Below are 27,899 nucleotides of genomic sequence, written 5' to 3'. Positions count from 1 at the left end.
GCATGAATGAAACAGGAGGGAGGGGCTTACCAGCCAATCTCTCCAGCCAATGGCTGCGCCTCGACGACCCATTCAGGAAGGGTTCTTTCTCTGAACTGCTGGTATTTACAAGAAATGGCCTGACACAGGGGATGGTTGTAAAGCTTCTGCCCACGCCGAAAGCTCCGAGGACGGGGAGCACTGATTAAAAGCCGTAAAGTCACAAGTTACTGTGTGAAGAGGGGGATTTCTGTGCGACAGAACGAGGAGGTTGTGCGTTCCTATCCGCGCCCACGCAAATCTAATGTGAAACCGCAAAAGAAAAAGCGGCTGTGCTGCCACAGTGGCGCTTTGTACAGAGTGGACCAAAGCCATGTTCCAGATTTCTTCAGAAATGCACCTGCATGATATTAACCATGGAAATAGAGAACCAGAGAACACACAAGGGGCGCATCAGAAATAGACTTCAGAATTATTATTTGTGTTAAAAAACGCAATAAATCACCTATGTTCATTATGTCATCTTAGTTCCAAAATAGGCTACATGTCTGAAATAATTTTAAGGTCAACACAGAGGTAAATAACTCAATTATTTGTCATTTATAAAGTTTTGTTCAATCATAGCAAATTGAGTAAAAACCAGCAGTTTAACAGCATTTATTTATATACATAAATTGCTTTAAAGCATTGAAAAGGCCACACAAAATTAAACTCTAAGAAAAAAAAACTGGTCAGTTGATCATCTTTCTTAAGGAAAAAAAGAACAATTAGCAGAGTCTATTTTTGTTTAAAAACAGTATAAACTGCAAAAAGAATGACTGAATTACATTCCACAGTTTTTCTGTAATTTCTTAGATTTGTCTGTGACACACTTGATGTCACACAACATTTTTTTTTTCTATTAAGCTAAGGTCCAAGATGTGAACTGGCCTCTCCACACCTCATTTTGTTGGTCTGCTCAGTTGAAGGTGTGCTTGGAGAAAGGTCTGACATCTTGTTGAAACACGTCATTCGGGAGCATTTCCTCTTTGGGATGAGGTAACACTATTCCCAAAGAGGGAAACACTTTTACTATTTTAATGTGTTCAAACTGATCCATGATCCCAGGTGTGTGAGAGGTCTGACATCTTCAGTCCTTGTCATTGTTTTATAATTTGAGATCATTTTAGCTCAGCAGTCTTTTATTTTCTACATTATTTTCTTTTCTTCTGTCTAATCAATGTTTTAATCAAAGCATGATCTTCTGGAAAAAATTCTGGAATCCCCATTTTATGATTTTAAGATAATCATAAAATGGGTGAGGGCCACCTTATATTAAAATCAAAAACATGCATGTCATGATTGTTTAATCTGTTGGATTTCCCTCACTCTGCTGCTCCTACTAAACCAAGTAGAAACATAATACAGTGATTGATTTGGTTGGTGAGGCTGGGCTGATTTTATTTTTAATGCAACTGTGTGTCAAAGTAATGGCACACACACACACCCTCAGCAATGGTAATCTTTCTGTCTGAATAAACAGGCTTTCTCATATCCAAAGAAAAAGGTCAAACATTTCCAAGGTTCAACTTCTGACTTATCCATTCATTGTCTTTACCTCATTATCCTTGAAGGATCACAACAGTGGGGTAGGAGGCTTTGGTACCTCTTCTGAATCATGAGTACTTCAATTTGAATTTGACCTTTTGTGATTAGTGCTATATAAAACAACAAGAAAAAGAAATAAAAGATAAATAATTAAATGAATGTACAAGATACATAACAACATGAAATGCAACAAAGGCCTTCCCTGTCATCCTCCAAATAGTAGTCACAATTTAATAAGAAGAGAGATGGAGGTTGGAAAAGGATTGCTTAAAACAGTTGGTTTGGCAACAAATGACTCTGTAACGGCATTATTAGTCACCAAGCAGAACATGAAATGGATCCGTCAAGATCTTTATTGCCTGTCTAATTACTGCAGCGTCATCGACAGACTGCAGTGGAAGAGGTTGAGAATTTGTCCTGCTTATTTTCATCCAGGTTTTCACTACGTTAGCAAGTCTAGATTTGGACTTCAAGGTAAGCGAGCCAAACCAAGCCCATGGCGTATTTGATTAAATTCCCGAAAACTGCATCATAGAAAGTCAGCATGATCTTAGCTTGGACTCCAAACAACCCAAGTCTCTGCAGGAAATGAAGTCTTTCGGCTAATTTAGAGCAGCGATAATCAACATGATCCCTCCAGCCCAAACTATTGGGTGTAATGATGCCAAGAAATTTAAAGATGAGCACTTTTTCAATAATATTTCCATCGAACATCACATGACCGAGTGCTCCCAATCCCAATCCCAAGGTTCCTTTAGTTTTACTGGAGTTCAACATAAGATGTTTATCTCCACACCAGGTTTCAAAATGTGCAATTTCCCTATGATATTGAACTTATTTGACAATGTTATGTTCCAGTAAACGGAGAACAATTATTATTGATAGTTTAAAATCTGGAAATAACCGGATGGACTGAGCGAAATGGGAATTTTCAACAGCTTGCTAAACTTACTGTAAGTATGTTTGTTTGTTTTTCCTGCCAGGAAGCTGCATGCCTAAACCTGTCCAACTGTCTCCATACAAATGTTGACAGTTTAAAGGCTAAAGACACAACCACTTTTTGAGCATCTCAATAAATTGAAACATAACCAATACGTTGGTTTATTTCAGTGAATGAAATAAAAAAGTGAAATTTGTGTGTTATGTAGCCTGATCTCACATTAGCAACTCAAGCCAGGGTGTTTCTATTCAATTTTACCACTAGGGTTTATAGCTAACTGTTCAGCTAATGTGAACAAAACACAAGATAAATAAAAAGAAACATTATTTGCTCTAAATATCTGAATTAATTTAGCATCAGTGCTGAGTAGTATGGAGGAGATCAACTCTGCTGTTCAGGAAGCTCAGGTTGCTTTAACATTGTCCTCCACTTTGTCTGCATTGTTCAATCTGATGTCTTATCTTTCTCTGGACAATACTCCACAGACTGACCAATCAAACTCAGTTAAATCATGGCTATCAGATCAAGTGTTTGTACATTCAGCAGTGTGAGCAGCTGCAGAGTCCTCCTGGAAAATGAAATCAATATTTTCATAAAGTTTATCAGCAGAAGGAAAAATGATGTACTCTAAAATGTGCTGGCAGATGGAGGCACCGACTGGACTTGATTCATCAGTGGAACAAAAGTGACATGGCTCCGTAAATGGTCACCGTTTGGATTCTGAATGTCTCCAGTCTTCCTCCAGACTCAAGAACATTAATTCCCAACTGAAATGCAACATTTCTTGTCTTCTTTTGTTTTTCTTTGAAAATAGAAATTCTGATCTTTGATATTTTCCGTTTTATTACAAGTAAAACTCTATTGGTGCTGCCTCTAGTTTAGGATTTGCTCAACACACGGAATGGGACAGCTAATGCCCAAATATATGGTGGCTCTTGAAGCTTGTTCTCCCACGCCTTGTAATCTCTACTAAAGTCTTACATGGGCTTTGCTTCACAATCCTCTAAAAAGCTGTGATTTTCCTATTTGACTAAAATTTTCTACCACTCAATTTCCCATCAAGATCTCTGTAAACAGGTAGATCTTTAACAACAACCTTTCATGAAATTCCTCTAATTCTGGAGTTGTCTGCTTAATTACTGAAAGGTCACCAGCAGTACTTCAAGGTTCTACTGGCCATATTAATATTAATATTGACATATTAATATTACTGGATCATAGATGATTGTTTATTGGTCTCATCATGTCTTTAATTTTCTGAGAAAACTGAAATTCGGGTTCAACTTTTTTACTGTGGGAGGAAGCCGGAGTACTCGGAAAGAACCCATGCATGCATAGGGAGAACATGCAAACTCCATATTGGTGCATGAGAGTAAATGCTGTTCACTCCAAACTTCTCTCGAATCCCTTCTGGTATATTTGAAAATATATCAAAGACTAGCATGCCATATTTTTTTTACCCCTCCAGGTGGTCTTTTGTGGGCTCTAGTGTCCCTTATATGATAGTAGGCTGACAGGAAACAGGGAAGGAGAGGGGGGAAGACATGTGGCAAATGTCATCGGGTCCGGGAGTCGAACCCGCGACGGCCGCGTCGAGGACTCAAGGCCTCCAAATACGGGTCGCGCCAACCGCTACGCCACCACGGCACGCCCTAGCATGCCATCTCTGAATGTCTGCAATTTCTTCAGAATTTCATGAATAATGATAGTATAATTAAGTTTTTTTTTTTTTTAAAAAAAAAGGAAGTAAATGTTTAACGTGATTCATTGGCCTTATCAGTTCTTTTTATAATACATGATTCAACTTGGCTTATACACTCATTGCAAGAGCTTCAGATTTATTAGCAATTTTGCATTTCTTTATAAAACATAACAACAAAATAAATCATATATACATAATTAAAACAGAACAGAAATTTAACAATATATATTTTTTTAAAAATCCACAATTGCATTACAAAGAGGCATTAAAAGGAAGACAGGTGTTTGGAAATCAAAGGGTGATTACTCTTCAAAGTTCATTGAGTTTATTTTATCTCAAGTAACATTTTCTAAATGTTAAAACATTTTCAATGTGTTTATAGTGCCATAAATTATTGTGGACAATTAAAGCAATCTGTCACCAAATGTTACCTCCTGCTTTTATTGTTTAACTGTTCTCTTTTTTCTACTTACAGCCTGACAAGGAGCATTAAGTTCCCTCCTGAGCAGGGAAAGTAGAAGTTTGTGCAACACTCTGTGACCTACTACACATCATCATTATTTCCACCAAATCAGGAAGTTTCACTGTGGGGTCCAGGTAATGCATTTTGGTCTGTGTAATGTGATCAAATAATAAAAAAAAAATCTTTCTCATTATCTGTTAATCAGATGCACTTAAAAATGCACATGATGATTTCACAAGCTGCGGTGTTAAATAGTTTATTTTGGAGAAACTGAAGGGATGTACGTAAAAATAAGACATTATGGCTGAACTGGAGCATTTCATTTTTCAAAAAGGCAAACAGTTTTTAATCGAAACAGCATTAATCAGTCAGATGTAAGGCTGCTGAGTCAATGGTAAAAAAAAAAATAAATAAACAAAACAAAAACAAACAAAACAAAAAAAGATACGTGGAAGTTACTCATTATGGCTAAAGTGCTGGGGTGTTTATTGTAAGGCGTCACCAAAACCATAGCAATGGCAGTGCTCAGTGATATAAGAAATCAAAGTTTGTAGCAAATTTCTAAATAAATATCCAGAGCTTAAAAAAACCCCGATTTCTTTAATCCAAACTCTAAAGTTGAATTCGGTATGGGGGCTGACTTGGTACACTGAGCTGGAGCTTTAGCTGTCGCCTTCAGCATCAGCAGCGTCTACACCCCGGTTCATCCAGCTGTGGTCCACCGCTCTGCCCTGGCTCTCCTGCTGCTCAGCATACTGGTTTAACAGAGCCTCCACCTCCTGCTGGTCATTGAACGGACTGGGACGAAAACTGGACTGAAGCCAAGCTCGGTACTGGAGACATAAAAAGAAGCAAGCAATGAAGACCTTCATTACCCTAAATAATGTGGTGAGCCATGCTCAGGAATAATAATAATGAATAAAACATTTTTATTGTATTTCTCAAAGGTGAAATACATCACAACATAAAAATGTCATGATTTTTAAAAATATATATGTATTTATAATGGATTTTTCACAAATCCACTGAGCATCCAAATTAAACACCAAGGCTACATACAATACATACAGCCCTCCCTTAACATCCAACTGACCACAAACGGTTGGTTGTACAATCATATTTAATAAATATATCTCCTGATTTACTTAGACCAAATTTACTTAGTCTTATTTGTCAAAAGCACCTTTTGAAAATAACCTGTAAGCAGGTATTAAACACACTTTTCATTAAGCTCACGTTTCTGCTTAAAAATAGTTTTTTAATCGATCGGATGTAATATTAAAATATTAAAGAAAGCAGAAAAATCCCCATGGTTGAGAAATGCCATTGTTGCCACCCTGTTTTATGCATTCCAAAAATCGGTTTGGATGTGTCTTTTTGATCATTGTTCTGTTGGAACAATTGTTTCCATGTTTCAAACATCTGAGCTGAATAGATACCTGATATAACAGATAATAACCTAAGAATGAAACTTCTTAGTGAAATTGTAGCAGAACTTGAATTTTGTTAGAAGAGTTAAAATAAAGAATGAAAGGATTGTAATCTTTTAAAAAATATATATTCTTAATGTTACTGTCCAGCTTACATGACTTTGGATTTAATTACATATATGAGCCTTTCTTTAAAAACTTTCTTTAACATCAAGAATATCATTTAACATCATAAGTTAAAATTATATTCAGGATTTATCCACTAACTTGTGCCATGACATATTATTTGAAGTGAAAGTTATTGTGAAAGTAATACATTCATCTTCCTTAAATTAGTATTGTCACATTCATCCAAAGAGCCAAACACCACAGCACTGACTCATTACACTAACCCAGCTGTAAAAGAGATGAATTTAAAGAAGATGAAACCAGAGTAAAGATAACATCAAGAGAAACTAGCAAAATGTTAATGTGTCACCTTGAAATATTTTATAACTCCACAAAAGCCACAAAGTACAAGCAGGATTAGTCACATCTGGTTCATCTGAGTTGATACAACTCAAGCCCAGCAGCTGCTGAACAAAAACAGGATCATATTGACAAGATTCCTACATATTATTTTATAGTTCTCCAGATTTAAATGTACACAATATTTATTTAGAATGATTAAAAAAAAAAAAAGATTCTGGGCATTCAACTCTGAATCTGTTTAAATTGTAGTCAAGCCTTACGATCAGAAGATTTCACAGATAATAAAATAATAATGCTTAAATTGATGGGCTGGCTGTCAGAGTGTGCTAATGGACCGCTGCTTTTGTGGCGTCTGGCTTAGCAGCCCTTTTTCAAAATCTACAACTGTTACACATGTCAAATAAGGAAGAAAGTCTCCCAGGCGAAATGCTGATTCTGTAAAACATGTTTGTTGATTTTGACTAATGACCTTTTTCTTGTGTGGAGAAAAGTCTATCTATTTTCCTTTTTCCTCAACCATACAGGCCTGGAAAATTACCATATAAAAGTAAATTAAATACTTTTCCAGACATTTCAAAACTCCACTGTTAGGCGCTAACCATTAATTTCAAATACAATAGTTAATAAAAGTGTTTGATATTTAATAAACTTTTTAAAATGTATGTTCACCCTTCAAAATGTTTTAATCATAACACAATGATCCAGTTCAAAGGCAGGGATTGGTTAAACTGTAATGATCTGATAAAGTTATCAACGTTCAAGGTTGCTCAGGTCCGCAGGATCTTTAACACTTTCAAACAAATGCGTGTTTAGATAAATAATTGAAAGTTCTTGTTAATCAGATAATCTTAAATACAAAAATCATCTGTGGAGGCTTTACTTTCTCTCTTACACATGTGGGAAAATCACAGATGCAGAAAACACATTTCCTCTTTAATCCTAGAAATCAGTGCAACGTTTTCAAACAATGAGCAGGTTTCTTTTTTTTTTTTTTTTTTGAAGTCATGCTATGTTGCAAGATGCTGACAGTAATGCTTAACACGTGATGAGCAGACCCAGGCTAATGCAATCCAAGCAAACCCCCTGCAGTTCCCCTTCTCACACGGGCTGGTCATGGAATCACACACTCTGCGTGTCTTCTGCAAAAGATACAGGCTGAGAACAGCCAGCCGCTGCAAGCTCACGTTGGACGCGTTCAATTCGGTACGGATCACATTCTTCAGATGAATCAAAGACAATTTGTTGAAAGGACCAAACTGTGCACCAGTAATATTTGAATCTGGCACTTAAATTTACTTTAGATTTTCCTGGACTTTGACTTGGATTTTTCTGCCTTGAAAAATGTCAAAGCCAGATTAGATGTGCAGGTGCCTTGCATAAGTATTCACACCCCTAATCTCTTAATTCTACTGGTAATTAGGAGACAGAGCAACATAAAGCACTGCAGAATTGTGAAGTAAAATGAAAATCACATGTGGGTTTTCAACATTTTCTACAAATAAAAACCTGAAAAGGATGGCATTGAGCTGCTTGAGTCAGTAATTAGTAGAACCACCATTAACTACCTGGTCTCCACTATTTTCATTTTTCTACTCAGCAAAATAGCCTAAACTCAGTCAGACTGAATGAAGAGCATCAGTAGACATCAATTTTCAGAGCAGAAGTTTAGCATTTAGTATTATTTATATTCTTGTCATTTTATGACTTTCTACAGTGATTCTTATTAGAGTAGATGGGGATTTTAAATGTATGTTTTAGGATATTAGACTGTTTTATTAACTTATCTGCTCAGGGACAACAGATGGAAACTAGCTTAAGTTAAGTCTGGTAAAAGATCTTTTAGAGTCATTTTGCAAATTGACTCTGTTTTAAATTAACTAATAAATTTTACTTTTTAAGTCTTTACACAGATATTCACTTGGATTTAAATTTGCACTTTATCTAAACCATTCCACTGTAGTTCTGGCGTTTATGTACAACAGTGTTTTTACTCTGACAAGCTTCCCTATCCTTTCAGGAGAAAGGCTTTCCCACAGCACGACGTTGCTACCGCCATGTTCCACGGTGGCGATGCTGGTTTCAGTTTGATGTGCGGTGTCAGTTTTCCACCACACAAAGTGATTTTCCAGCAAGTCAATTGTGGTCTCATCTGACCAGAGCACCTTCTTTCACACGGTTGGTATGATCCCTGCTCGGCTGGCAGCAAACTACAAAAAGAACTGCTACTTAGTTTAAAGTAAAATCTAGATTGTCATCTGCAGCTCCTCCAGAGTCACCGTGGCCTTCCTGGATGATCCTCTGAATAAAACCCTCCTTGGTCGCCTCCTGTCATGTTAGGTGGACAGTTGTGTCCGTTTCCATTTTCAGATGATGGAGTGAACAGAGTTTTGTAAGTTGTTCACGGCATAATATATTGTTTAATTACCGAAAAGTTCATTTGTTTCCTTAAATCATTTCACTAAGTGAAACACATTAGATTAAATTCGTACAGACTGACGATTTCAAGACTTTATGAGGATTTTTCTGGATGCAGCTAAAGAAAACAAGACTATTAAGATTAGAATATTACCAATTAAAAAGAATTACGCAGAAAGGTGAGGTTAATAGAACCTCTGCTTGATACTTGCATATTGTAATTTATTGAATATGACTGTAAAATGACTTAATTCAGACCCTGAGGTGTATACTGTCGTTTTGTCTTAAAAATGTAGTGAAACAGAAATGCAATCTATAAATATCTCCGATTTCTTCAAATTTCAGATTTTAGTTTTACTTTGTTTTTGGCACAAAGAATTTTTGATAAGAATGCTTTGGAATTTCTAATGCTTTCCAAAAGTATTCAAATCCCTTAAACATTTTCATGTTTTCACATTACAAACAAAAATCTCATATTTTTGGGCCAGCATAGCCCCCCGACTGTTATGAATTGCAACAGTCGGGTTTTCATTTTTGGTTTTTTTGTTTGTTTGTTTTTTTACCAAGAAAAATCTAAAAAGAGTGTCATGCATATAAAGTAAAGCTGAGAAGCAGAGTTAAGTTATATGTGGATTTATTGAACTGGTTTGTATTTATAACCTCTAGTCTTTACAGGGTAACAAATCATAGTTGCTCGTTGTCCTCTGCAGGAGACAGAAATTAACCCACTTTGGGAGACAGCTCAAAGTGTGTCTGAGATGGTTGCGATTAACAGTTGACAGGTTAACCACAGTCTGCATGTGATGGCTGCATTTGTCACATCCTGTCCCGGCCTCAGTACTGAATCACAATTAACACCTGAAACTATTTACAGAGCGCTAAATTCCTGCAGTTCTTAAGACGGTGAAAACATCTTAACTAAAGACCTGCATTGCGTTTAGTTTCAACATTCAAACCACCAAAGCGTTTGCTTCTCTCTGCTTTTGGGTTTGTCAGGTTTACCTCTGAGACGCGCGTGTTCTGGTACTCCTGCAGCTGCTCCTGGAAGCCGTAGTTTGGGCCGACAAACGAGCGAACAGCCTTCACTGCAGTCAGACATTCCTCCCAGCTGTAGTGGGTGACGGTCATCAGGTAGGCCACCACCATGGTGGTGCTGCGCGACACACCTGCAAGACTACAGCAAAAAAGGAACTGTGTAACTCAGCAACCAGCATTATGTCACATTGATGCATTTGCACTGGAATGATGATACAACAAACTACTTTCATTACTAAAAAAAAAAAAAAAAAAAAAGCGTGGTGCATATGTCTGCATTCTTTATCGCATTCAGACTGGCACAAAGTTATACATACAGACTATTCACATAACCATTAGTACCTGGTTAAAAATCCCTCAGCAAGTTGCGGCTCTCCAACACACAACAACAAGTTTCTGCCATAATTCTGGATTTCATCACTCTATATGGCAGCATTCATTGAGTTCATTTAAATGGACTGGTTTCTTGCTTTGGACCCAAACTTGTTTTCCAGTTTGAGCATTGCAGCAGCACCCCTGCTGGTGAAACAGACCCTCAGCATGATGTTACCACCACCATGCTTAGGAGTTGGAACTGTGTCCACACTTTTGACAACTTGAAACATATTATTTTGTGGACTAAGAGCTAAATTTTTCTCTCTCCATTTAAAGCATTTTCATTTAGTTTATTTATTTATCAAGCCATTGCATATTATTGAATATTTTAATGGAAACCTACCAGATTGTAGACGAACCTGTTGCTACAATTATATTAAACAACTTCCATAGCAACAGCTCACAAAACGTCCCCTCTCAAGCTTCTTAACACCACATACAGATTTCATTTATTTATAGAAATATTTAATAAAATCAGATCAACTGAGAGAAATAACCTCAGTTCCATTTCAGTTTTAGTTTCAATATTAAAGTCAAACTCAGTGTTTGGGGTGAGAGATGGAGGAACCTGGGACCCAATGGGGTGTTCTAACCTGATGTTGGGATAAAGTGGGTTTCCATAAAGCTTCAGAAATGGCCCTAACAACACTCTCATTGAGATGTTGTGGGCTCTTCTTAGCAGCAGCGGTCTGAGCCAGGAATATTCAAATGAACTTTCCAAATGCAGCACGATTTCTGCCAGACGCTTGTGTAGCAAAAACACCATGGCAAAATTTATATGCACCATTAAAAAGACCAACATGCCTATTTTGACAGCATGTAAACTTCAGACCCGAAGAGCAAGTCACTCATTGACAATGCTTTAATCTGGAAAGAGATTTTCTCATAACCCTTATTTAGGGAGCAGACTTGACACGCTCAGCTACCATGAGGAAGCTGCTCAAATCTTAAAAACCTACCAGTGAACCAAACAGGCTCCACCGTTGAGGCGACACTGGTGGATGAAGCCGATGCACTCTTTGAAATGCTGCAGTCTGGAAAAGCAACACAAGAGAAATGTTGACAAGAAGAAAAATAGGAATTGTGCAACATGCAATAATGTCTAAAGTAAAAAGCCAAATATAGTCACTCATAAATTAAGGGAAAGAAGCATCTTGTTTGTCAGCGATGCAGGTAGTGGAGCTAAAAATGGGTTACGTTAAATGGGATCTGAGAAAAGACACCTTGAACTGAAACCCTCTGTAAAGGCCAGAGCGATGCGGTTCCAATTTGTTTCAGAAATTATGATGATGTCCTGACTGTGACACTTGAAACTACAAATGCACTCCGAAAGGTTTACAACATAGCATGAGTCTGCTTTAATAGATTTCAGTCTTTTCTAAGAAACTGCTTATCAGGAGGGGTTTTTTTTCTCTTTCTACTTTTCCACTCATGTCATGTGAGAAAAGTATTAGGCTGGCTCAAACAGAGAGTTTGTGGTAGACCAGGGCACAGACAGCGAGGATAGAGAAGGGAAGTAACCGTCTACCTTTTCTTTATGTGCAAAGTTACATCACTTTGAAATGAATACAACAAAAAACAGCCCCAAAATACAGCACCAGGACAGAGCTGGTGTAGCTGTGTGACAAATGGTCCTCTGGCCTCTTGTGTATTCAGTCTGAAAACGATGATATCCTTTAGCTTTTGCATAATCAAGAAGTGCGTGGCTGATAACGGCGCCTCTGGAGGAGCAGATGCTGGTTACTCAACAGCAGACTCACTAACAGACTGGAGCTAAAATAGACTGTCGCTTTTCGGGTTTTTTTCCCTCCTCCTTGAGATCCAAAGCCTTCTTTAAAACGTCTCCCTCAGCACTTCGCTTTGTTCGTCTAGCACAGAGGTTTCCGGCGGTACTTGTTCAATGTGCAGAAAACTAACTTGTGACAGAGAAGTTTGAGGTTTTAAGAAGACAGAAAAAGGGCAAAAACTGAGCTTTAGCAGATAGAAGTTGCTGTATGTTTGAAATGCATAACGAGCTTCTGCAAATCTGTGGTATATTTGGTATATGTTATGCTGATTTTTCCTTTTTTTTTTCTTAAATTACAATCATCTGCTTAGTTTTGGAACCAGTTTGGACTAGGGGACGACTTGCACAAATGCAAATGCTGATGCAAATCAGTTGATGCCTTCATGGTCTGTGATTTCTATGCATTAAAACCAATGCTCATAAAAAACAAGATGAACTTCCGATACAGGCTGCATTAGAAGAAGCCAAAGAATAAAATTTATAAAGAGCAGTTAATGCAGTGTAGCTGTCACTCTTAAACCAGACCAAATCAGCAGCCCAAGACACCATTAATGCTGTTTTCTGTCATGCACTGAACACATAAGAAGGGCCATCAGGTCTGACCGTAGGGGCCCCTGTGTGATGGCAAGCAAGGCAAGACGGCGGTTGGCCTCACCCTCTCCTCTCCTCAGTCAGACCAGTGATTGTGACAGAGGGGGTTTATTATAAAGCCCTGGGTGGTCGAAGCAAACAGCCAGATGTCACTGGGAGGTTTCCTTCCTCTGCTGCCGGAGGGAAGGACGCCTGATTGCGACAGTGGAGGTCAGACATCCACACCCCACTCCACCACACCCCAACCTGGCCCAATCAAGAACAGCCAAACAGCCACAACAGTTAAATTCTCATTAAGAGTTTTACTTCAAGCGAGTTCCTCCTCAGAGCCCAGATAACTGAACCTACTAACGCTGAAACTGAGGTTAAAACGGAGAAACTCTGTTGCTTTGAGATTCTTTTATTACCTAGCAGAATCAATGCTTTTCTAGTGTCAGGGCTTCTTCGGGAATGTATTCAGTCACTCTTGACACTTCGACTCTGCTGGCAGAAGCATCACCAACACCCTATAAATTACACAGCCCAGAGCTCTAAACAGAGAGCACTAAGTCGAGCAGTTCTCAGCCTGATCTCAAAATCGGTCATCAGTTTGCACTGTAACAACGCAGACGGCTCATTAATGCTCCAACTACTGACCAAGACCGATGGTTTTTTGTATCCTCTCTTTGAGCACGGTGTTTAATTATGAGTTAAAACAAACAGTGTCGTATGAAGTCACAGAGCTAATCAAAAGACATGTTACTGCTATGACTAATGTGTTGTGATAGCAGCCACTGCTGAGAGTGGAGGTGCAGCTCATGTCTCTGCAAACACTCAGCCTGGCTGCCGATGACTTGAAAACACAGAAGTTCCCTCCAAAACACATAGAAGACATAACCTGCTGTGGTTCGTTTAACTGTTAGTAGAGAAGCAGCGTTTTCCTCTCAGGCTCTACTTCTCTGGAACAGGATCATAGTTTGGGTCAAAGACGCCTCACATTCAATCCCTTTCTGTCTTATGTGCAGCTTATTACTTATAATTCTACCTCCTATAAATGCAGGGCCTGCATTAATAATAAAAGGGATCTGGATCACCCATATCAAAAATGACGTATCCGGTACATAATACTGAAATTTTCAATGGAGGATTTATGTTCTGCCCGAACATTTGGCTGGAAAATTCAGTGTAGGCCTTTTTTTTTTAGCTCATTTGATCAATCATCTTGATACACTTGAGTCTGTCAAAAATTTAGGCATTTCAGGAGTAACACAAAAACTGTAATACCTGTTTGGAATATTAAGAATTTAAGCTTGAAAAACTACCAAAAGAAGATGGTTTAATATGTGTAATAGAGGGAAAAAAAGAAAGCAACCATGCAAAGCACTTACCAATTGTTTTTTGTTTGGTTTAGCAGAACATTTTAAATGAACCACATAAGGACTTCATCTACCTGTTTAGTAAATACTGAAAGCATTTAATTCAAAGTAAATAAAACTGCCTAATAACTTTAAAACCTATAGTTTTTTTACACCTTAAATAGGGAATAGCTCAATCTGTCTTTCTTGTACAGAAAACATGTAGAAGCTTTCATTTCAGTTAGCTAACCAGCAGTGTGCAGCAACAGGCAACACTCTCATTCAATGGACTTTAATCCATAGGAATGGTATGAAAGAACCATCAGATAATTACACCTCGCCTTTCATATCTCTTTAAATCACATGACAAAGATGAACAAACTCATATGACATAATACCTTGTGTCATTACAAGCTGCAGAAGAAGCATATGCAAAATAAAGTTCCCCCTTGCAGCTCAAATAGAAATTAAAAGAACGAGTAAGTGCTTCCGAACCAATTTACTGACTTACAATTTCAGTCACAAATATTTAGCACCATTTGTCAGAAACAGAAGGATTATCTATCTTTGATAAGGTTAGGAATTTGATCCTCGAACTTGCCACATGTTGTCGTGCCCCGGATCGAGATGATGGGTCTCCATCACAGCAATATGACAGGGTAAAAGTGTCCGCTAAGCGACATGAATATGAATGTAAATAAAATGGCTGAAAATATTCAAGACAGCAGCTGTTCTTTATCAGAAGTGTAAAGTTCACACTGAGGTCAGACCATGCGATGCTCAGGGAAGTTGCAAACTAAAGGCTTCCACCTGCGACAACACAGGCCTCCATCAGCATGTTGAAGTTAGAGAGAGCAGGAAGCTGACCGAGTGTGGTTACTTTAAAAAGGCTTCTGAGAGGAAGCCTGGTCTCTTTAAAATTAAACATTTTAATACAAATTAGATTTGTAAAACTGCATCTAAATAAACCACAAACCTTTCGGGAAAAATAGCATTTTCTTTAGATAAACAACCACAAATTGTAGATGTCTGATAATAACCCAGAGTAACAAGGCTGGTGAAAACCAGGTGAAAACCAACCTTGCTACCCTAAACAAAAACATCCCAGTTTAACTGTAAGGTACTGGAGAGCTCATAGTAAGGAAGTGACCATTTACTGCAATGAAATGTGAAAACATCCATTCAAAAGGTGATGGTTAGCTCAAATTGGGTCAACATAAACAGTAGAGTGTAGAATATGAGACTAATAAGTTATTCTAAGTTATTAAGTCACCTTTTATTCCTTGTTTATGTTAAATAAAAACATGAGGCACAGTAATGTTATCTTCACCTCAAGTTCCCCATTTGGATAAAGATGTTTTTTCCTCCAAAATTTCATAATACGCTAAACCTGAGAAGTTACTATAAATAAAGCTGATTTGAGCTAAATTTAATAGTACAGAAAAAACCTTCCACTAAATATATAAAGATTAATAGTAATAAAATTAGCAATGAGGTGGATAAACTTTTCTTTAATTCTTACACTGGCATTATTAACCGAGACAGTCTTAATGATACATACAAAACAAAAACAAAACAAGCCCTAATAACCCCACTTGTTTACTCACAGGTTCTGACTGGAAGCATCAGCCGCATGAATACAAAGGTATGTCATGTCCTGAAAAACAAGGATTAAAAGCAGTCAACTGCAGAATTCAGATTGTGATTAAAGCTGGTTTTAAATCTTTGTTTAATGTGGTGTACCTTATTTATCACGAGCTTTGCATTTTTAGTTAAACTAAACCTCTTTTAACACACTGAATTTACACTTTAGTTGATGCCACAAACTCTTTTACATCAATCAAAGGTCACTAGCTCCCCCTGCTGGCTGACAGGCTGAACTACACTTACTAAAGAGACAGAAGCCTTTAGAAAAATCACCAGATAAAATTTTCCACAGGAAGCACTGGTTTGATGCATTAAAAACACACCACGCAACAGCCAAAAATACCGCCCAGGCTGGTTTCTTCACTAACCTCATGCACTGGCTTAGCGTTGTTGTATACTGAGAGGATGTGGGTGATTCCGTTTTTGGAGAGACCTTCTCTGTTTTCCGAATCTGCGAAAAGAAAAACAAGAAACACATCAGTCAAACAGTTGCTCAACTTGTGTTTACATGTTGTGAGCTCAACAGTAAGTTCTAATTTCAGAAACAGGCTGAGAATATTCACAAGGAATCACAGCATTAAATGGATTGAATTACCCCTCCCAGACATTTTTGAATGGTTTTTTTTTTTTGTAACAGGTTTTACAACACAGAATGTTGGAAAAACAGGTCAGTATGAATTCATCTGTGACTGGCTATCATCTAACAATAATCTCAGCTAACTCAGAGTCTAAAAAAAAGTATTTCTTCAGGGTAACCTTGCAGCAACAACAAAAAAAAAATCCTGTATAGACATGTCTGCTGTGTAAAGAGGCTGGTTCGACACAGCTTCCCTTCCTTTGTGACGCCTGGATCAAAACCCAGAACTCCATTCACAGGCAATAAGATACTCAGACAGTGGTTATGATTCTTCTATGAGCCTCTAGAATAAATATCATTAAAGAGTAAAGACAAAAGAAAACCAGTGTATGGCTCTTTTTTTAGAAATAAATGCATCTGAAGTTCGGTACACAAACTGCTCCAGAGCTGGATTAGATTAGGTCAGCATACGCATTGATGGCTGATACTGTAATGTTGCTGCCAGATTAAAATAGTCACTTTTGTAATACTGAGAACTCAAGCTGTTATTGTCAGTGTCTATCAGATTGCGGCCAGAATTGTAGTGTTTTTATTTTTATCCAAATCAGACAATCACCTTCTTACTTGATAAATGCCCATAAATAATTTTAGTTCCTCAGTTTGCACTCAAACTGTAGACTTTGCTATCTGTGCTTTCCATTTGAATAGGCACTGTCTTCTGCCTTGATACCAAAGTTCTGCATCTCAAACATTCTTCCCTTTCTCACAATACTCAGCTTCATCCACAACTGCTGTTTATTTTTTTGCTTTTTCATTGAAATGAACAGAACTACTGTGAGCTCCACAGCTAGACACAACTGTAAAGGACAGGTTGTAAAAATGAGGATGCATACTTCTGGGTTAATATTTTACACGAAACAAACGTAACTTTGACCAGCGGTGCTAAAGGTTCAAATTGAGACAGAGCTGAGAACAGGTTCTTTGCAATAGTTAGTCCTATGATCACTTGATCCTGTCAGCTGGACTAATTTTAGATGTGGTGCCACTGCAATCGGGTGGAGGAGCTAAAATTAGTGGAAATGCAAATGCCAGCTTAGCTGGGCTGAGGGTGTGCACCTAGCCAAACCAGTTATCAGAACACTCACATGATTACTGATTCTTATTGCAGTCTCATCAGTCACTCTTTCTACATGATATTTATCCTTTCGATGAAACACAAACAGAAATCAGTTTGTAAAAGCGGCCAAAAAAGATGCCAGTTTGATGCAGCTTAACTGTTGGTTTGTTCTGTGCTACTAACCACAAAGAGCATACGATTTACTAGTGCTTTTAAATGTGGAGGTACACTCCAAATTACCCACTGACACTGACATAAAACTAAATATTTAAAAAAGGATTCAATGGAAGACTCTCTGTGTTGCATCAATCAATAAGAAACAATCCTAAATAGGCTATGCTAACAGTTATCCAACGCAAATATGCTGACTGAGAGTCTAACATGGTCTGTCTGTTCTTTAAGCTTAAACTTAACGCGTTAACATATTTTGAAACATGTTTGTCTTACCTCTTATGTTGCCCAGGTACAGTCCATCAACAACCTGTGAAGCAACAGACACAGACATCTTGCATTACAATCACTCATTCATCCATTCCAACTCAGAGACCAGAACTCTGCTCGTTCCAGGTCAGGTAAGGCTGGATTTAAGGCTTAAGAACTTAGCAATGTCCTCACAGCCATACAAGGCTTGGAGCGGCCATGCAGGACAAAGTGATGAGCGGCACCAGGGTGCTGCTTCTGGACCACAACGGTCACCACTGAGTCAGAAAAAGGGGAATTCCAACATTAATAAACATTAATATCCTCTCAGCAGTGAAGATATATATATATATATATATATATTTTCCCACTGTGTGTCATTGAATAAAGCATTATCATCTTCTCAAATGTACCTAAATTTCCTAATAACAGGATTTCAAGAAGTGAATGTATTTTCCAAGAGTGACATATTTTCCACATCATTATGACAGATATATTATTTATTTATCATTTTAAAAAAAAAATCTAAATAATTTATGAGTATTCTTTTGAGTATTCTGCAACAGCGCCCCCTGCCTAACAATCTGAGCCTTGCTATTATCTGTTAGTTAGCATTTACCAAATGCATTTTGATCACAAATGAGTTTCAGTAATGGTTTATGTAAAGAGGTAATAAGCATTGACATTAGAAATCATTAAAGAATCTCCAAAATACCAGACAAGCCTACTCCATATCTAACTTGCATTTCCTTGGAGGTCTAACTCGATAGACAATCAGCTCAGTCTGACTGACAGTGACTTGTCAGACTATCAGGAAGGCTTTTCACAGCTACATTAGAGGGACCACAAACAGCATAACTCCTGAGTAGGGAAGCAAAAGCACAACTGACCTTATTCATTCCATTCCCCATGATGTCGCTGGACCTGTTTACGGTGGAGCTACACCAGTTCGGATATCTGGAAAAGCTGCGCTATGTCAGCATGGACCTGCAGTGCAAACCGTAACACTGATGTGTGTTAGTCCTGGCTCATAAAGCAGATAATTGCCGACACCTATTGTACATGATAACCCACAGGTTCAGCCGATTATAGTTCTATGAACATCTGGGATCACCGTAGCCTTGACCTCGCCTCCGCCGAGCAGCAGTTCCGTCATGCTTTACCGTCTTCCGGATTGTTTTGACGTGAAACAACTGTTCATCCGGTAAGTGGCATCACGGCGTGCTGCAGTCAACTCAGACGCTGCTTATGGCAGGCCGTTGTAACATATATTAGAAACCACAATAAATCTTTTGTCGTTGTTCCAAACATTAATAATGGCATTCCAGCTACTTAATGGTAATTCAATATACAGTAATTAATGTTCGATTAAAAAAAAATGATTTGAAACCTTCAGTGCTTTTTAAGAAACCGCGCATTCAATTTACAATGGATAATATCTTCATCTGCCAGAAAGTCTTACCTTTCCATAATGAGCTTATAATCAATGTCAAACCTCTTGCAAAAGCCAATAATATGCATTGACTCACATAGTATAAGATATATTTGATCCAAACTTTCAGTCCTTCTGTAAAATATGCAGTTATTTGCTTAGATTATTTATATCACTGTCGTAACAGATCCACTGATAGATACATTCCGTTTAAAATATGTAGGTGAACTTGTTTGGCGAGATCTATAGAGGATTATGAATCTTTTGTATGCTGAGTCTGTGTAGAATATTCTTTTTTTTGGTGATGAGGGTGAAGGAGTAATGAGCACCAGCACATCAGCACCTCAACTTAAAAATGTCTTTAGCAAAAACTGTTTTAGGTGGCTGTCTTATTCAAATAGAAATGTTGGATAGTACCTGACATTAGATGGTTAAATAAGCAATTTGTTTACACTATTTTCTCATGCATGGAAGATATTAACTCCTCAAATTCTTTCAAGGTCCCCGCAACAATACCATCTAACTGTATCTACAATAAAACGCTACTGTATGCATCAGAACCAAACATCCTGGGTTTTTGTAATTAATGGCACATATTTTTTCAAATTACAAAAAATATCAGATTGGTCAGTTTGGAGGACTAACAACAAAATCAATGATGTAGGAAAAATTATCGACCTGTGATTTGCATTTCCAAAATAAAAACCTATATAACAATACAAAAGAGCTTGCAGATCCAAGTTGTTGCATATGGCTTAACAGGAAACATGGCTTCAGAAAAAGAGCTGTGGAAGTAATAGACAAAAGTCAACACAGAGGGACAAAAGATGTTTATTCCAAGACAGATGGGTCTGAAATTTGACACATTTGGTACAATTAAGAATTATTGTGCCAACTACGTATGTTATACGAAAACCCTGAGAATACAGCAGAAAGCTGTCATGCATTTGACGGATCTAAGGGACCTTTACATTTTCATCTAGAATTCTGATTAGCATTTTGTGCCAAAACAGCTGATTTAATCCAGTCATCACCATGGCTTGTAAAACAACCCTAAAGTATATTTGATGAAGCTGAGTTGTATGCAATGACAGTTGCAACAGAAACGTCTGTTAATATGGTCATCCAAATATTAGTTCAATTGTTTAAAAATAATTTTAAAGTTTTACATAAATAAATACTGCTAAGCATATTTAAGATAACCATAGTGTATTCCTTGTCTTTAGGTTATGGATTCCTTATGGAAAAAGAAGACTCAACGCAAAGAAATAACTGGAGAGGCTTTATTTGGTTGAACACGTTTTTTATTTTATTATACACAGGAACCTTAGGAGGAAGTGGTCTTCCACAATTCACAGATTGCAGTATTTTGAACAAATGATAAAACCAGAAATATAGATATTCTTGTATCTCTCAAGTTAGATTTGCCTGGATCTAAGCACAGGAGGTAACTGTAGAGACCCATTACTTTTTCCACTGCTTGTTCTCGTAGTCCCACTTGGCTGAGAAGCCCTCGACTGGGTTGATTCTCATGTCCAACATCCTTTGCAGCTCTTGCTCCTTGTACAAAGGGTCGAATGTATGTGGGACAGGTCCGTACACTACAAGTGGAAAATGTAAAATTGATCAATAGACGGCAAGAAAGCCATTTTTGTTCTTCTAAAAACTAAGATATTGTTGATAAAATGACATTTACAAATGAATATTTCCTTATTTACCATATTTCCTCTGCCAAAGAACAATCAGGCCAGTGAAACCCAGGAAGAACAAGATGCCACCAACCACAGTCTTCCACTCCTCTGATCCCTGGTTCATCTCAGCGAAGCTGTCTTTGAAGCTGATGCGGTACACTGAACACAGACAAGACACAAAGATCTAAATTTATGAACAGCACAATAAACTTTATGTCTTCCCGGTCTCAACAAATGGGTGGCGCAAATCATATTGGTGGTACATGGCTGATAGGAGAGTTTCTGAGTGTTAAGAACAGCAAGATATATTTTCCTTATGCTAAAATTGGTTTTGACCAGCAAAGAAAGGCTGTGTGTCGCCAGTCTTACGTGCAAGCTTCTCCTCATTACTGAGAGCAGCCCAGGAGCCCTTCTCCTTCTCCTTCAGGGACTTCTGTTCTGCGGTAAGTTGCTGCACATAAGCCACTTCAGGAAGAGGGGTCTCCCTCCTGTCAAAGTAGGGGTGGAGAGTGTAGTCCTCCACCTTAGCAACGCCTGCAGAAAAAAAACACACTTGTGTGAAATTTTAAACCGAACACCTTTGTTCAAATCAATATATGTGTTCTAACATAAATACAAAAGTAACAAGCTTCTGACATGTATATATAGTTTTTGCTATATCACCATAAACAATATATATCACAATATTCTTAAATGAACTCCAATGTCATTTTAAACTATACTCCTTGCAGCATGATGTCACCCATGCAAGTTCCCTCCCCCATTTTCCTGCTAGACTTAAATGTAAGCTTATTTTAAAAAATTATTTAAATAGCGTTTTGCTATGAACTGTCTACACTATGTCTAGATAACAAGGTGAGAAATAAGTTTTAACTAAGAAAAAAAAATAGGGAGAGTGAAGTAGTTCAGTTATGCTTGACTTTGACAGATGTGTTGTGGAATAAGGTGTGTTTTGGTTCAGCTTAAAAATTAAAAGGCGACCTACACACAAACTGACAGAGCATCAGTAAAGCAGGTGTTTAAATTAGCTAATCAACCGCTGCTGTGTTAGCGTGGGGGGACCAGTGATCCATTCATAGGGTGTCGTATAAACCATACTCGCAGTGAATTTGACGGTGAAAGTTTATTATTTAAACATCAATTTATACTCGATGGTTGCGATATAGAGTACAAACAATGCAATTTATTTGTATAGCCAGTTTATAGTAATAACTACTACCGCAAAAGACAGCATAAAGAAAAACAGCTAAATTCTTGCATCTGAATTTCAAGAATTTAATTTCAATTTCTTATATGAACCCTCCCATAGGTGTAACAGTACTAGGCTATGTATGTTAGAATTTGTCTACTAATTACTTTCAAACAAAAAATATTTTAACAAAGTAGGGAAAAAAACAAGCAAAAACATATAAGTATCTCCATGTTAAATGAGAGAATAAAAGTAGATATTTATTTGTACCAAACCTCATACAAGACTTCTCTGAAAACAAACAATGGAAACCATAAGAGGACACCTAACTAAACCACTGGAAATGTTTATTTTATAGTTTAATGGGATTATTGAACCCTGGTGGCATATTTAACAGATATCTGAATGCAGCAGGCTTTGCAAACCACAAGAATATAAAACATTCATTGCTTGATCTTTACCGCTACAACAATCTGATCAGATGTCTAAAATTTTTTGCATACTCCTGATTAAAAGCACACATGTGGGATATCAAACAGCTGCATACCAGCAATAACAGCCAACCTAGTATTCACTTTTTTGTCAGTCTTATACTTTGACTAAGATTACATTCCTACTTGTTTTGACATGTGTCTCTGCTTCAAAACACCTGAGTCAAATAATGTCCATCCAGCCATCCATCCATTTTCTGTTCACCCTTGTCCCTAATGGGGTCGGGAGGGTTGCTGGTGCCCATCTCCAGCTACGTTCCGGGCGAGAGGCGGGGTACACCCTGGACAGGTCGCCAGTCTGACGCAGGGGTCAAATAATGTCATTAGCAGAATTTGACTCCATAGTGAGGTAATTAAGCCATTTGATTCAGGGACACACCAAAAAGTTTCAGGATATACGACCTTGAGGCCTGGATTTTGAGATCCCTAGTCTAAGTGAACGATCGTCTTCTATACCATAAAGATTTGGCAAGAAAACATCAACATATACTATTAGTACGCCTACTGTAAAATAATTTGCTAGTGAAGGGGTTCCTAGTGACAAATCTAAAACTACACACAGACAACGTAAGATGAGGAATTAGATGATTTGTTAGAAATGCAGAGGACGCAGGAATCTTTGTAGCTGCATTCTGTGATAATTGCATTTATGGATCAATAAACTCTAGTTTTGAATGTTACAATTTAAATGAAGTTTCCGAGCAGTTAAATTTTAACAGGAACCAACTCCATGTATTGTTATAATCAACAGCCAGGAAAGGAAAATATTCATTTCCTCTTGGCACCAGGACTCACCATGTGCTCCACGTACACAGACAGATGCAGAAATGGCTCGTTTGCCAATAAGGCTGAGGGCTCTTGATGCCAGCATTCTGTGGAAACAATAGGACAATACAATGCAAAACAAGTTGTGGAACTTTACATCTTGTTATACTTCAACTTAAGACGAAACGCAGCCTATTTTCTCACAGACCCAGTGATAAACTGAATATGCATCAAATACTTAAAAGAACGTTTGCTGTAGATAGCAAAAAAAGATGACAATTGGTACATAAAGTACTTCATACTGAATTAAATTATTTATACATCAGGTCTATAATTGTTATTTGCGTACGACCATCACTAATAAAACTCACTTAAATTAAATGGAAGCAGTTACATGGCTGACCAAACTAAAAGGTGTTCCGCTCATTGTGAGGACAAGCTAAAGTTAGCGTTAGCTACAAACACAAGGTCACAGTGCCCCGGAAAAAAATACCACAAAACCTTTCTGCTTATTTAAAACAACATCGTGGTATTATTTATTTCTTACGCACAGAAAAAATAATCATCTTAAGCTTATGTCTGACCAGTGAAACGTTTTCTACATCCACATATTCACCCTGTGCAAAAATGTACCTGCGAATGCTAACGATAGCTAACCGGAAAATTAGCCGAGAGTCGCTCTACAAAGTAACTGAATAAAACTTCCGTTCCGAATGAGGTATTGTATGTTATTATATCCGCAACGTTACATTGTAAAATAAGCTTTAACTGTGTTATATTGCCACACAATAAAAGAGCTGTAAGTAAATAACAGATAAACGACCTGCACCGTTCCTTTCTCCTGTCCGCCGACGGTCTGAAAAGCGCTGGATATCTGGACGGAAGAACGTAAGGCCTCCGCTGACATAAGCTGAAGCTCGACTGGAACGTAGGCGCTTTACGACAACGTTTCACTTGTTTACGGCTCCACCGGTGCTACAGAAACGAATAGAAGGTGGACGTAAGATTAGCTCCTCTGACTGAACACGAGTTACTCATTTTACAGAAAATACTGTTATAACTAACAATAACTACAAAGAGTATAGGTACCAATCTGAATGCATAGCAGACTCCCTGTGTTCAGACATTAAGGAAACTGCTGAGGTTGATTTCTACTTTTTTTTTCTGGCATGATCGGTAACGATAGCTAGCAGCAGCAGTCGCTCTTCGCCGCAACTAGCCACTCTGACACTTTAAAAGGAACTGCCCGTCCACCTGTTTTCTTACAGACATGCCTATTCAGTTGACTAGTCAGGCGTACTGTAAAATGCTTTTACATACTGCCAAATATCCTCACTGTGCTGTGAATGGCTTGCTGGTGGCAGAAAAGACAAAAGGGAAAAAGAAAGACGGTCACAGTGGTCCAGTTTTGTGCGTGGACTGTGTTCCTCTTTTCCACGGTACTCTTGCTCTGGCACCAATGCTGGAAGTAGCTTTGACACTGGTAAGTTTTTTTTCTTCTTTTTTACCAGTTAAACTCCACATGCAGCTGTTAGCTTATGTGGCAGATCAGGTTGGGAGTAATGTGCTCCTCAAAAAAGAGGGGTACAGTGTATGGGCTTAGTTTTATTTAAAGCTCATTTGTTGTTGAGGTTATGTCAGTTCTATGAATGCGAGTCAGTCTTTGCCACCATCTTTTCTTTATTCGACTTGATGTGGAGGATTTTGCTAAAAGGTGTTGGTGATAAGAATCTTTACAACAAATCCTTGTTATTAGTGTTTTAATGTTTGGAGAGATGGCTGCACTGTGCTGTCATTAATGAAACTTTCACTCCTGTGATCCCACAGATAATTTATTAACACAATGTGACCGGTTTTTGAGTTGTTGTGCAATTTTGGCTACATAAAATGTATATTAAAAAAAAAAAAAATAATATCTGGGTTAAAATATAGGTTGGTCAAAAGTTCTGGGGTTATGATGTTTTTGTCAAATACACAAATCAGCTTTTTCCTGATTGATTTAAATTATTATTTGAAATCACTTCCAATTTCTACCCACTCTAGTTTTTTTTCTTTATTAATCCTTAAGATCATAGAAATATCACTGCAGCTCCTAAAATTAAGTCCACAGATATAAAATATAATTTTAACATAGCCATCATTTTGGTGAAAATGTTTTCATCTTTTTGCATTCAGTAAATCAAAAATGGTCTTGTTCTTTGTCTTTTGAAAATGTTCATAATCTAATCTCAGCTGTCATTCTGACCTTACCTGTTTGCTTCCTTTCTGTTCATGTCAGATTGATACTTGGTGTAAAGAAAACAACTACATCATTGTCGGATATTATCAAGCCAATGAGCAGACAAAGGACTCAAGGTACAAAGATTTAAATGGAAATCCCAGTCCTGCTTTTTCAGTGAAACTAAATGCATTAAATTAAGGTGATGCATAATTTTTTCTATGTTCAGACCAAATCAGGTTGCTCAAAAAGTCGCTTCCAGGATTTCGGAGAACTTCAGTGAAGCCGCTATTGTTATGGTAATGTTGTATCATTTAAACTAGCATGGCTTTTTATGCATGACATCAAATTATTCCATTGTGATTTCTACAGGTGGACAGCAGCAGGTTGACAATGAGCTGCTTTGAGCCCATTGTGTTTATCCACGATCACCATGAAAACAAGTGGAAAGTCAGAGAAGTCACAACGTAAGTACCTGAGACACAAACACTGTTTTACTAAAACTGAAGTATATTCACCGGAGTTTACTGGGTGGATATTTTTGGATATTTTTCAAGGGACGCTTTTGAGGATTGGAGCGAAGCACAGAAGATCACGTCTGCCCTGCTGGTGGGCAGGTCCTATGAGAACTTGATTGACTTTGACAACCACTTGGATGATCTAAGGAATGACTGGACCAACCCTACCATTAACAAATCGGTCCTGGATCTCTGTTAAGACTTTCAGTGCAAATCTTTGGAGTTCCGCTTGAAATTTTGCATCCATTTCTACTCGCATGATGCTACATTAAAAACCTCCTGCACTGAAAGAATTGGTGGAGCACTGATCTTTCAGACTGAAGTCTCTCAACTGCAGCCGCCACACATGCACAGTTGGCCTCGGTCCACCTTTACAAGGTGATGCTGAGGGGATAAAGGTTATTTGTTCTTAAATGAAATATTTCCGTTATTTTGGTTTTGTGAAATTGGTTCTACAGATGCGTGCAAAAGATCTAGAATGTTTTGACTTTTGTAAATTGAAAAGGTAGTAGCCATACTGAAATCAAGTTCTAACTTATTAATAAAGCATTTGTAATAATTTCTAATTTAAGGTGTGAGAATAAAACTATAGCGATGACTTCTAATTGTTATTTTTTTAAGGTTTAAAACAAAATTCACATGTAAATGTACCCTGATGCTGGAAAAACCTACACTGACCTACTTTATTGCTTCATGCTAACAAACTTTCTTATTTATAACTTTCCACAATGTTTTTGGATGTTAGTTTTGGCTACAGATAGGTTTAAATTTACCGTACTTTTTAAAATGTCTTAAATGTATCAGGTCATTAGAATGTGTGGATTTTGTTTTTCACTAGATGCTTGTTTGAATAACTTGCTTACAGGTGTGTGTTCTTAATTGACTTCTAAATCACTTAAATATTGGAATTAGATAAAGATTTTGACATTATAGAGCTGCCTTCGTATTGGATAAAACTGTCCAGAATTAACTTTAAATTTGTTTAAAAACTTGGCATTTTTACAGAACCTTTATGAACTGAATGTAAAATGAAATTGGTTTCTTAAAGTGTCAAGATACTTGCTGAAGTTTTTTTTTTTTCATTTGTGAAATAAATTTGCAGTCTTTTATTCAACTGTATTGATTATTTTTAAGACTGCTTCAGGTAAGCAGTGCTGTGTGAAAGGCTTCTTGTTAAGATATTACAACTCGTGTTGAGTCAGCATCTTTTAATCTCATAACTCTGCACAATTACTTCTTTTATGAAGTTTTATTTTATTTCTGGAAATGAATTGTGTTTTAAGTTGTAATCACTTACAGCAAATTAGTATTTTTGCTATAATACACAACCTAATACAAAGTCAGAAGAAATCAGCGATGTTAGCTCAAAACCCTGAAATTTTTTATTGAATACAAATAACACATTAAATTTAAAAATACTTTGTCGTTAAGAAAAGTCTGTCCAAGAATTTTCAAGGAGTCATAGTTTGTTATTGTGTGCAGGAAGAAGCTCCAGGAACAGTCAGTCTTGCAATGAACCTGAAGAGGCCTCTGACTACAGATTTGTTGTATGACAGTTTCATAGCTATCATGACTTGCTAATGATTCAGTATCCAGGCAGCAGAAATGATATTTTATAGTAGCATGTCCTGGATGACTCCATTAGTTGATGGCGAGGACATGCTAATCTACCTCATTTGCTTTTGCCACTCCTCTTCAAATCTCTATCTTGCCACATGGTTGGAAA

At 37.5% G+C, this 27,899-nt stretch overlaps 3 protein-coding genes across 4 annotated transcripts; 1 reads left to right on the top strand and 2 right to left on the bottom strand.

The window, feature by feature from the left end:
* Nucleotides 1-4,327: 4,327 nt before the first annotated feature.
* Nucleotides 4,328-19,070, bottom strand: dusp22a (dual specificity phosphatase 22a). 2 transcript variants are annotated; one of them, XM_028015286.1, is made up of 8 exons: nt 18,944-19,070; nt 18,760-18,856; nt 17,897-17,930; nt 16,124-16,206; nt 15,716-15,765; nt 11,357-11,431; nt 9,990-10,161; nt 4,328-5,504 (listed from the first exon to the last, which is right to left on the bottom strand). In XM_028015286.1, exons 2-8 carry the CDS (start codon nt 18,778-18,780, stop codon nt 5,334-5,336), a joined length of 606 nt encoding a protein of 201 aa, XP_027871087.1. In that variant the 5' UTR covers nt 18,781-18,856; nt 18,944-19,070; the 3' UTR covers nt 4,328-5,333. The 2 variants fall into 2 exon arrangements, with proteins under 2 accessions (XP_027871087.1, XP_027871086.1); XM_028015285.1 differs by having other exon boundaries at nt 18,760-19,057.
* A 1,500-nt stretch (nt 19,071-20,570) lies between these two features.
* Nucleotides 20,571-24,390, bottom strand: cox4i1 (cytochrome c oxidase subunit 4I1). The gene is made up of 5 exons (XM_028015108.1): nt 24,261-24,390; nt 23,468-23,544; nt 21,362-21,526; nt 21,020-21,151; nt 20,571-20,902 (listed from the first exon to the last, which is right to left on the bottom strand). The coding sequence occupies exons 2-5, from the start codon at nt 23,541-23,543 to the stop codon at nt 20,766-20,768; spliced, it is 510 nt and encodes a 169-aa protein (XP_027870909.1). The 5' UTR covers nt 23,544; nt 24,261-24,390; the 3' UTR covers nt 20,571-20,765.
* A 25-nt stretch (nt 24,391-24,415) lies between these two features.
* Nucleotides 24,416-27,287, top strand: emc8 (ER membrane protein complex subunit 8). Its single transcript, XM_028015105.1, has 5 exons — nt 24,416-24,920; nt 25,716-25,792; nt 25,885-25,954; nt 26,028-26,122; nt 26,213-27,287. The coding sequence occupies exons 1-5, from the start codon at nt 24,708-24,710 to the stop codon at nt 26,370-26,372; spliced, it is 615 nt and encodes a 204-aa protein (XP_027870906.1). The 5' UTR covers nt 24,416-24,707; the 3' UTR covers nt 26,373-27,287.
* Nucleotides 27,288-27,899: the final 612 nt, after the last annotated feature.

This window comes from Xiphophorus couchianus, chromosome 4 (assembly GCF_001444195.1).
Source record: "Xiphophorus couchianus chromosome 4, X_couchianus-1.0, whole genome shotgun sequence".
Taxonomy (NCBI): Eukaryota; Metazoa; Chordata; class Actinopteri; order Cyprinodontiformes; family Poeciliidae; genus Xiphophorus; species Xiphophorus couchianus.
This window is presented reverse-complemented; position numbering and strand designations above follow the sequence as displayed.